The sequence below is a fragment of the Arachis stenosperma genome, chromosome 9 (genome assembly GCF_014773155.1).
Source record: "Arachis stenosperma cultivar V10309 chromosome 9, arast.V10309.gnm1.PFL2, whole genome shotgun sequence".
NCBI lineage: Eukaryota > Viridiplantae > Streptophyta > Magnoliopsida > Fabales > Fabaceae > Arachis > Arachis stenosperma.
In genome coordinates, this window is record NC_080385.1 from 84,720,431 (window position 1) to 84,731,735 (window position 11,305).

The window sequence follows — 11,305 nt, forward strand, 5'->3', positions numbered from 1 at the left end:
AGTTTCTACACACCATAGATTAAGGTGTGGAGCTCTGCTGTACCTCGAGTATTAATGCAATTACTATTGTTCTTCCATTCAATTCCACTTGTTCTTTTACCAAGATATCACTTGTTCTTCAACATGATGAAGGTGATGATTGACGCCCATCACCATTCTCACTCATGAACAAGGTGACTGACAACCATTCTTGTTTTACACGCATTTGAGGCTTAGTGAATATCTCTTGGATTTCTGATTGCACGATGCATGGTTGATCGCCTGACAACCGAGTGCTCGCCTGACAAACGAGCCAGCCATTCTGTGAGATCAGAGTCTTCGTGGTATAGGCAAGAACTGATGGCAGCATTCAAGAGAATCCGGAAGGTCTAACCTTGTCTGTGGTATTCTGAGTAGGATTCAATGATTGAATGACTGTGACGTGCTTCAAACCTGTAACCTACTGGGCGTTAGTGACAGACGCAAAAGAGTTATTCTATTCCGGTAGGGGAGGGAACCAAACCGGTGATTGGCAGTACTGTGACAGAGTGCGTGCATTAGCTTTCACTGCGCGGATGGGAGGTAGCTGCTGACAACAGTGAGACCCTACACGAGCTTGCCATGGAAAGGAGTAAGAAGGGTTGGATGAAGGCAGTAGGAAAGCAGAGAGACGGAAGGGAAGGCATCTTCATACGCTTGTCTGAAGCTCTCACACCAATGATATACATAAGTATCACTATCTTTATCTTTTATATTATTTTCGTTCATCACCATATACATCTGAGTTTGCCTGACTAAGATTTACAAGATGACCATAGCTTGCTTCAATACTAACAATCTCCGTGGGATCGACCCTTACTCACGTAAGGTTTATTACTTGGACGACCCAGTGCACTTGCTGGTTAGTTGTGCGAAGTTGTGTAATGCCATGGTATTGAGCCACCAAGTTCTTGGAGCCATTACCGGGGATTATGAGAGTTGTGAAAAAGTATAGTTCACAATTTCGCGCACCAATTAGCCATGTACATAGACCATTTTCACTGAGAGGATGGTGGGTAGCCATTGATAACGGTGATCCACCATCATACAGCTTGCCATGGAAGGAGCCGTGCATGCGTGAAGAAGAAGATATTAGGAAAGCAGAGATTCAGAAGACAGAGCATCTCTAAAACCCAAATCTGATCTCCATTACTACATAACAAGTACTCTTTATTTCATGTTCTTTTACTTTCTGCAATTAAAACAAAAAATTATTATTGATATCCTGACTAAGAGTTACAAGATAACCATAGCTTGCTTCAAGCCGACAATCTCTGTGGGATCGACCCTTACTCACGTAAGGTATTACTTGGACGACCCAGTGCACTTGCTGGTTATTTGTGTGGAATTGCAAAAGTGTGATTGTGATTTCGTGCACTAGTCAACTATGACAAATTGTATATCTTTGTGAAGCCCCGGATATTAGCTTTCCAATGCAACTGGAATCGCCTCATTTGGACCTCTGTAGCTCAAGTTATGATTGATTGAATGCAAAGAGGTCAGGCTTGATAGCTTTGCGATTCCTTCCACTTTTGCATGCTTCCTTTCCATCAAATCCAGCCAAATGCTACCTAAAATAAACAGAATTGCACAAGACTCAAAGTAGCATTCATAGTGGCTAAAAGATAATTGATTCTTGATTAAACTCAACAATTTAAGTACAAATTCACTAGGAAAAGATAGAAAAAATGCTCACGCATCACAACACCAAACTTGAATTGTTGCTTGTCCTCAAGCAACCAAACTAATATAGGCTTAGAATGTGAATTTGCATGAGAATGAGAGTTTGATTGAACTCAAGTCTGTTCTTAAAATGGGGTTTATTCATTGTCATTTTGAACAATTTTGGCATCTCACTCTCCTTTGAATCAAAGGAACGTCAGTGTCATTCGGAATTAGAATCCGGATCATATTATGAATTCTCTGATCTTTATACTCCAGTTTAATCCTTGAACACAGCATAATTTTCTTTAGTTTATTTTTCTTTGGTGCTTTGCACGTTGAGCCTAGCTGTGACTTTAAATATTTTGTCTCAAGGTTACTTGACACAGAATCACCACAAGCACTTAACTGGGGAACTCTCTTTAAGTTCTGATTTTTCTTTCAGTTACTCCCAGACAGTGGTGCTCAAAGCCTTTGGCATACTCTATTAAATGCACTTGGTCTCGACTCTAAGTGTTCTGTCTCAAGGATTACTTGACACAATCACACAACAAGCATATGACTAGGGAAATAACTCTTTGAGCTTTTAATCATGTCTGACCTCCCTAGTCATTGATGCTCAGAGCCTTGGACCTTGCTTTTATAGTTTTTTTTTTTCTTTTTTTTCTTTTGCTGTTTCTTTTGCTTCAAGGATTAAATTTTTGTTTATTTCAGAGAAGTCATAATAATTCTCTAAATTCTTGTTCCTTATATATCAACATCCTTTGATTCAAATTCAAATATGCACTATTCATGTCGTGCATTCAAAATCAGAAATAATACTACCATATTTAAGTAAATAAGACTACTCTAAAAATTAAACTCAAACTCTTATGCAATACATCACTTCTTTTTCTTTTGAATTCAAGCTTAGAGAGCAATACATGAGATAATATATATATATATATATAGTACTAAAGATCATGCAGGAATCAAAGCAACAAAGAACAAAAGACAACATAATAAGAATGGAAGAGAAATAGAATGAAAGGAACTCAACCACCTCAGTTATGTTGGTGGCCATCTCATTGCTCCATGAAGAACATTCATCTCCCTTTGGTGCTAAACAGAAAAGCCATAAGCGAAGCGTCAACACCAAACTTAAAGGTTGTGCTCCCAATGGTGCATGGAATTTGAAAGCTCCCTGGATCTGGTATCTTCCTTGGCAAGTTTTATTCTGAATTACGGCACTGCATTCCTTAGTCAGGACTACTGTCTCATCTCCCTTTAAACGCTTCTTCTTTGACAATAGCTCCTTCATGAACTTCACATAGATAGGCATTTGCTCCAAAACCTCAGCAAAAGGAATATTGATTTGTAACTTTCTGAAGACTTCCAAGAACTTTGAAAACTGCTTGTCCTTGGTCTCCTTTTGAAGTCTCTGAGGATATGGCATCTTAGGCTTGTACTCAGGAGCCTTTGGCAATGTAGGATAAGTGTCAAGAGAGTTTGGGAATGGGTTGTCCGCACGCTTTGGAGGGGCATGCTCTACTTCTTCCTTCTTCTCCTCTGGAGCGTCATTTTCAACTAACTCTTCATTGGCCTTGGTCTCAGAGCCAGCCATTTTACCACTTCTCAGTTGAATACCTTTGCAATCTTTTTCAACTGGCTCCTCATTAACTTATACTTTAATACCCTCCACTTGTCCACTTATCAAGGTGATAGCCTGCATTCCTCTCTTGGATTTGAAATTGTTACCAGGAAGGCTATTAGTGGTCCTCTGATCAATTTCATTAACTCTGGTGGCTATTTGACCCATCTGAATCTCCAAATTCTTGATTGATGCTCTGGTTTCCTGCACAAAACTCCTCATCATTTCCCAATTAAAATCTTCTTGGGATTTAGAATTTTCCTGTGGAGGTGGTTGTTGTTGATGAGACTGAAATTGGCAATTATTGTAATTGTTCTATTGGAAGTCACCCTGAGAATTATTATTGAAGTTCTGAGGTCTCTGAGGTTGGTCTTTCCACCCAAAATTTGGGTGATTTCTCCACCCTTGATTGTAGGTATGAGAATAGGGATCATTATTGAAATTTCTAGGAGCACTCCCCATTTAATTGACCTGTTCAGAAAAGAATTGAGCATAATCATAAGTATCATTCTGCACAAAATTATCTGTCATGTCATAAGAGATCTCTTGGGGTGGATTTTGGGTGTTTGGTGGACGAAATTGTGATCATCAACAATGGCTCTAAAGACTTGGTGCTCTTAAACATGAATTACACTTTGTCACAACTCCGCACAACTAACCAGCAAGTGTACTGGGTCGTCCAAGTAATATCTTACGTGAGTAAGGGTCGATCCCACAGAGATTGTTGGTATGAAGCAAGCTATGGTCATCTTGTAAATCCCAGTCAGGCGGATTTAAATAGATTAAGAGATTATTGGTTTAAATAATGATAACAAAATAAACAGAAAATAAAGATAAAGTTACTCATGTAATTCAATGGTGGGAATTTCAGATAGGTGTATGGAGGTGCTGTGTTCCTTCTGAATCTTTGCTTTTTTACATCTTCCTTCCAGTTTTTCATCACTCCTTTCCATGGCAAGCTGTATGTAGGGCATCACCGTTGTCAATGGCTACATCCCATCCTCTCAGTGAAAAAGGTCCAAATGCTCTGTCACAGCACGGCTAATCATCTGTCGGTTCTCAATCAGGTTGGAATAGAATCCCGTGATTCTTTTGCGTCTGTCACTAACGCCCAGCCTTCAGGAGTTTGAAGCTCGTCACAGTCATTCAATCCCGGAATCCTACTCGGAATACCACAGACAAGGTTAGACTTTCCGGATTCCCATGAATGCCTGGTGCACGAAATTGTGATCGTCAATGGCGCCATCAACATGGTACGCTCAATTGCAATCTCAACTCTTTATCACAACTTTGCACAACTAACCAGCAAGTGCACTGGGTCGTCCAAGTAATAAACCTTACGTGAGTAAGGGTCGATCCCACGGAGATTGTTGGTATGAAGCAAGCTATGGTCATCTTGTAAATCTCAGTCAGGCGGATTCAAATGGTTATGGAGGATTAATGATTAAAAGATAAATAAGACATAAAATAAAAATAGAGATACTTATGTAATTCATTGGTGAGAATTTCAGATAAGCGTATGGAGATGCTTTGTCCCTTCCGTCTCTCTGCTTTTCTACTGTCTTCATCCAATCCTTCTTACTCCTTTCCATGTTAAGCTGTATGTTGGGCATCACCGTTGTCAATGGCTACAGTCCCGTCCTCTCAGTGAAAATGTTCAACGCGCTCTGTCGTAGCACGGCTATTCATCTGTCGGTTCTCGATCATGTCGGAATAGAATCCAGTGATTCTTTTGTGTAACAACCCCGATTTTCGAGTACGCGGATCTTTTCTACTGGCACGAATTTCTCCGGAAGATCAGTAAAGGGAACACCTCTGCTGTATCATAAAGCATCTCAATCCTCATTGTCATTATGACATCTTTAAGCCAAAACCTCTTTTGAGGCAAGCTCGACAACGCGGCCACGGAGAACCTAGTTTTTGAACCGTATCGGTTAGGACCTAGGATGTTGTATATATATATATATATATGTATATAGATATTATTTAGCTATATCTAGGGGTGTTCTAACTAAAAGTCTATACTCTAATAAAGGCTGGATCACTGAATCTTGTTAGCTGCTTGTGATGTATTTATGTGTGGTTGTTTATAACTGTTTTATCTGTTATTATTTGTGAATTGATTATAAATGATTATGTTTATTAATCCAAACGTTTTCAAAAAAAAAAATACACCTCGCAAATTAACTACGCTTTTAACAACGAATTAGGCTCATATGATAAATAATAGATAATAACTAGGAAGACAAATTGGTAGTGCTCAGTTTCCGGTGTGTCCTAGGCGTACTGAAAATTGGGTCGTTACAATTTGGTATCAGAGCAGTTCGTTCCCAATAGAGCCTGGGGAGTGGACTGACTATACTTCATTGCATACTCTGTTGTGTGTCTCATGCTTATAGGATATCTATGTGATATGTGTTTCATGATTGTCTCTGTGTTTTCATTCTGGGAATGTTCACACTTGACTTGAAGTGTTACGACTGATCACCTTAATAACGATTGTTTGGTGTGAACAAGACTACAATGAGACCACGGAGACGGAGTGCGCGGGAAGGAACCCCTAGTGATAACCGAGAGAGAGAACAGGAAACCTTTATGGCTACGATGAACATTGTAGCTGAGGTAGTGCGTGAGGTTGCGATGGCTGCTGCTAGGGCTGTTGAGCATCTCGGAGTGAGAAATGAAAACCGAAATGAAAACGGTGAGGATAATGGAAACAACGAGGCTGATTCAACGCATCTTGATAAACCCATGACCCTTGCTACTTTTTTGAAAGTAAATCCACCCAAGTTCAAAGGTACACTCGTTGCGACTGATGCTGACAACTGGTTCCGAGGTATCAAGCGATCACTACGAGCACAGCATGTTCCGGAAGGTCAACACGTGGAGTTCGCTACTTATATGCTGGAAGGAGAAGCTGAGCATTGGTGGCAGGGGATACAGCAACTGTTGCAACAAGATGAAGGTGATATCCCTTGGGATACTTTTAAGGATGAATTTTATAAGAAGTATTTTCCGAGGGCAGCTCGTGATGCTAAGGAGATGGAACTTATGCAACTGAAATAGGGTAACACAACTGTTGCAGAATATGCCCGTAAGTTTGATGACTTGTGCCGTTTCTCCAAGATTTGTCAACGAAATCCTACTGACTTTGAAGAATGGAAGTGTTTGAAGTTCGAAGGGGGCCTTCGTGAGGATCTGATGAGTTCAGTATTTCCATTAGAGATACGAAATTTTGCTGAACTGGTGAATAAAAGTAAACTAGTGGAAGAACGTTCGAAAAAGGTGGCGATAGCTCGAGCAGATCGTAGGGAAGCCTTAGGAAGAGACTTTATTCAATATCTAGCCCCTCAAGGTCGTAACTTTAAGTTCAATGGTCAGTTTGATTGCCAAAATGGGAATCAACGAAATGGTAACTTTCTCGCTCGTAACAATGGCAACTACGATAACAATAATCTGGGAGAGGAAGAAGGAGGTCAATCTCAGCAAACTCAGGATATTTCAGTATGCTCAAGGTGTGGGAAGGATCATGGTAATAGAGCTTGTAGATATGGGACACACACTTGTTTCTCTTGCGGAGAGTATGGACATATATCGAGGAATTGCCCAAAAAGGTTTGTTTGAAATCCAGCTAGGCCACAACAACAAGGAAGGGTTTTTACCGTAACTGCTGGCAACACTAATGCATATAATTCTTCCACTCGAGGTGAGTACCACACTATGGTTTTGTTTGTGTTAGATAATACTATAACTTCTTATGCGCATGTTAAATTTTGAGGGCAAAATTTTCTTTAAGGAGGGTAGAATGTAACAACCCCGATTTTCGAGTACGCGGATCTTTTCTACAGGCACGAATTTCTCCGGAAGATCAGTAAAGGGAACACCTCTGCTGTATCATCAAGCATCTCAATCCTCATTGTCATTATGACATCTTTAAGCCAAAACCTCTTTTGAGGCAAGCTCGACAACGCGGCCACGGAGAACCTAGTTTTTGAACCGTATCGATTAGGAGTTTTGATTCAAGTTTTCGTAAATAGGCTCAGTTTGACGAACCGGACTCGATTCATGAGAGAAGAAAGATAATAGTATAATATTATCATTATATTAGTATTAGAAGTTGCTTGAAAGATATTATAAGGTTACCTGGTCTGTTTTAGTTAAAAACAGGAAATCGGTTTAACCGGGTTTACGGCTTACTGGTGCAGCTTAGCACCAGCACTCTCTGATGACTTTAGCAATGCTAAGGGCTCATCATACATGTTTTATTCTCATAATAAATATGTTACTAGTGTCATTTCTGCTAGTAGCTCAGAAAATAATTTTTAGAGATATTTTTACAAGTGTTCCGATACACCTAGTTTTAGTTGTTATACACCTGAGATATTTTAATATTATTTTAATCCACCTCCAAGCCAACCAATCACAACTCACCTTACACCCCCAAGACCTCCAAGGCTGTCTCATTTCATCATTTTGGCCGAAAATAACAAGAGAGAAAAGAGAGAAACCTTCATGAACACTTAATCTTCAAAGCTTGATTTCTTCTGAACTAAAACTCAAATCAAAACTCCGATTTCACCAAAATGATCCTCTCTTATTTATCTACATAACCATATAACATATCAAGGCTGGAAATAAGGTGATATGGCTGTCTCCATCCCTCTTCAATTTGGTTTTCAAGGAAAACCATGTAAACATGTGTTTTCTTGATGTTTTTCCTTAGGAATCATGCTTAACTTGACTTGAGGGCCAAGAAACGTGAATTTCCACCAAGTCTAAGGTGAGATATCTCTTCCTAACATACTGAGTGAGATTTGGTCAGTTGAGAGTTTTTGGATTTAAAGTTGTTCTTGATGTGATTTAGGAGGAAAAAGTGCTTAAGGACCACCTGAAAGTTTGATTGAATTAGGAGCAGCAAAACCAGGTAGGGTGTCACGAAATTAATCTTGATTATTTGTGTTTTAGATGTGTGAATGTTGTATTATTTGGTTGTGCTAAAAATTGGTTGCATATATGATTGATTCTTGGTGAAAATTTGGTGAAATTCTAATGAAATTTGATGAAATTTAAGCTTTAAAGTTCATGTTCTTGGGCAGCTGGGAAAAACGAAACCCTAAGCTTAAATTGAGGTTCAATTTGTGTTGAAATCATGTAGAAAATATGGGGTTTTAGTGGCTGCTAATTTATTATGAATTATAGTAAAAATCGGTTGCTGAAAAGACTGAAAAACGGGTAAAAACAGAGAAAGAATCTGAAGAATTTATGAAGAACATGAAGAACACTTTGAGTGTGATGAAGAACAATGAATAACAGGCCTTAGATCTTAAAAAGGGCAAGGAAGTAAAATTTTTGGTGTTTTAGGGGTTGTCTGGTAATTTCTGAAAGTTAGGGTGGTAAAAGTAGAAATATTAAAAGTTACGGGTGGTAAAAAGTGAATTTTAAAGGTTAAAGGTTAAAGTAAAGTTAATTTTCGAAAATATATTAATAAAATAATAAATAATAATAAAATATTAAATAATAATATTTAATTAAAAATAATATTTTAATAAAAATAATAAAATAATACGAGAAAGGCAGTTTTCTGTAAAAGCTTTAGAAAGACAACTTTAAGTGCAGAATCTCATAATTACCTTCATAAAACACTTAGGGAGTGGTAATAACATGTTAGTGAGGCAAAGATAAAGAAAATATAAAAAGTTAAAGAAAAGATAAAAATCGAAGAAAAAGTCTGTAATGTTTTAATGACAGAAAAACATATAGAATTAGTGAACGAACTAGGGCAAAATAGTTAGTCCTTGAATTGCGACTAGGGTTAAGTATTATATGAAAAGTTAAACTGTTTCAGTATAGACTTAATGATCCTATACTTGGGACAGGCTAACTATTCATACCGAAATTTACATAAGCTTTAAATACATATGTTAAGCAGAGAAACCAGAGCAGAATAGAGGGATACAGAGAAAAGAGTAATCTGAGCAAAGTAAAAAGACACAGAGAAGAGAGTAATGTGACAAAGAGAAATGGTTTGAGTTAAGATGTTGTAAAAGTAAAAGCTGTAGAGTTTGTATAGCATGATTGAACAGAGAAAGAAAGAGGTATAGCATAAGAAAGTGAAAGTGATGATGAATAATGAGAATGTTAATGAATGATGATAATGAGAATGATTATGTAAGAACCTGCTGCAGAGAGGCAGTCAGATAGATGTTGGTACGACCACTGAGAACGCTTTCCTGGGATACCTTGCTATAATGCTTTGCTGTAAGACAGAGGTTGCTTACAGAGGTATCAAGATGAATGTGCTCCTGTAAGACAGAGGTTGCTTACAGTGAGTGTGTTATTGCTCCTGTAAGACAGAGGTTGCTTACAGTGAGTCTGTTGGGCGTATATCGGCTAATAAGTTTCGCCCTGCAAGACAAAGGTTGCTTGCAGTGGATACCCTACAAGACAAAGGTTGCTTGCAGTGGATATTGCCAACAGGAAAGCCTTATCCAGACAGAGGTTGCTGGGTAACGTCGGGAGCGGGTATGTAACCGACAGATGAGCTCATTACCTGCACTAGGGCTAGACATGCATCATACTTGGTTGTGCATTTTCTCTATTATGATTGTTGCATGAATGTATGCTTTCTTTGTTTGTATTCTATTCTCTGTGTTTGTGTCTGTGTTTTACTTTCTTGTATTCTTCTGTTTGTGATCTTTTTCCATTTTCTCTATTTTCTCTATTTATCTGTCTTCTGTTTACTACTTCTCTATATTCTGCTATTAGTCTGCTAAACAACACAAAATTAATGAACGTAACTAATAACCCCGGCCCTACTAAGAACTCCCCAGTTCTTACCCCTTCTCTCTCCCTTCCCCTTCCAGATGGAAGCATGAGTACCCTTCCGCAGTTCGCTGATGACCGTTTGTAAAGAGAATTCCGCTCTAGGTAGTCTTCTGAGTCTAGGGTGAATCTCTTTATCTATGTATATGTATATACTATGAGACCAGCCAACGCCTGCACCCCGTTCGTATGCGCACTTTAACCTGAATCCTGTGTACGAGACTCCCGTTGTGTGGCTACTTGATGAGGTACCAGAGGGACGTCCTATGGCAATGTCTGATCGTGCAGAGGAATAGCAGATGATGTCCTACCTTTGGTGACGTTCACTTGACTTGAGTTTTGAAGACTTAGAACATACTTTTCCTCGCTTTAGTAGTTTAGAGGGACTAGGCGAGTATAGAGTCTAGGCTAGCCTGGGTGCCAGCTTAGGGACTTCTTGAACAGGTCAGGACCTGGGATGTTGTATATATATATATATATATATATATATATATATATATATATATATATATATATATATATATATATATTATTTAGCTATATCTAGGGGTGTTCTAACTAAAAGTCTATACTCTAATAAAGGCTGGATCACTAAATCTTGTTAGCTGCTTGTGATGTATTTATGTGTGGTTGTTTATAACTGTTTTGTCTGTTATTATTTGTGAATTGATTATAAATGATTATGTTTATTAATCCAAACATTTTCAAAAAAAATACACCTCGCAAATTAACTACGCTTTTAACAACGAATCAGGCTCATATGATAAATAATAGATAATAACTAGGAAGACAAATTGGTAGCGCTCAGTTTTCGGTGTGTCCTAGGCATACTGAAAATTGGGTCGTTACATTTTGCGTCTGTCACTAACGCCCCACAATCGCGAGTTTGAAGCTCGTCACAGTCATTCAATCCCTGAATCCTACTCAGAATACCACAGACAAGGTTTAGACCTTTCGGATTCTCAAGAACGCCGCCATCAATTCTAGCTTATACCACGAAGATTCTGATTAAGGAATCCAAGAGATAAACATTCAAGCCTTGTTTGCTTGTAGAACGGAGGTGGTTGTCAGGCACACGTTCATAAGTGAGAATGATGATAAGCGTCACATAATCATCACATTCATCATGTTCTTGGGTGCAAATGAATATCTTAGAACAAGAATAAGCTGAAT

At 38.5% G+C, this 11,305-nt stretch overlaps 1 protein-coding gene across 1 annotated transcript; it reads left to right on the top strand.

The window, feature by feature from the left end:
• The first annotated feature begins 5,833 nt into the window (after positions 1 to 5,833).
• On the top strand, positions 5,834 to 6,934 carry LOC130949670 (uncharacterized). The gene is made up of 2 exons (XM_057878326.1): positions 5,834 to 6,275; positions 6,396 to 6,934. The coding sequence occupies exons 1-2, from the start codon at positions 5,834 to 5,836 to the stop codon at positions 6,932 to 6,934; spliced, it is 981 nt and encodes a 326-aa protein (XP_057734309.1).
• Positions 6,935 to 11,305: the final 4,371 nt, after the last annotated feature.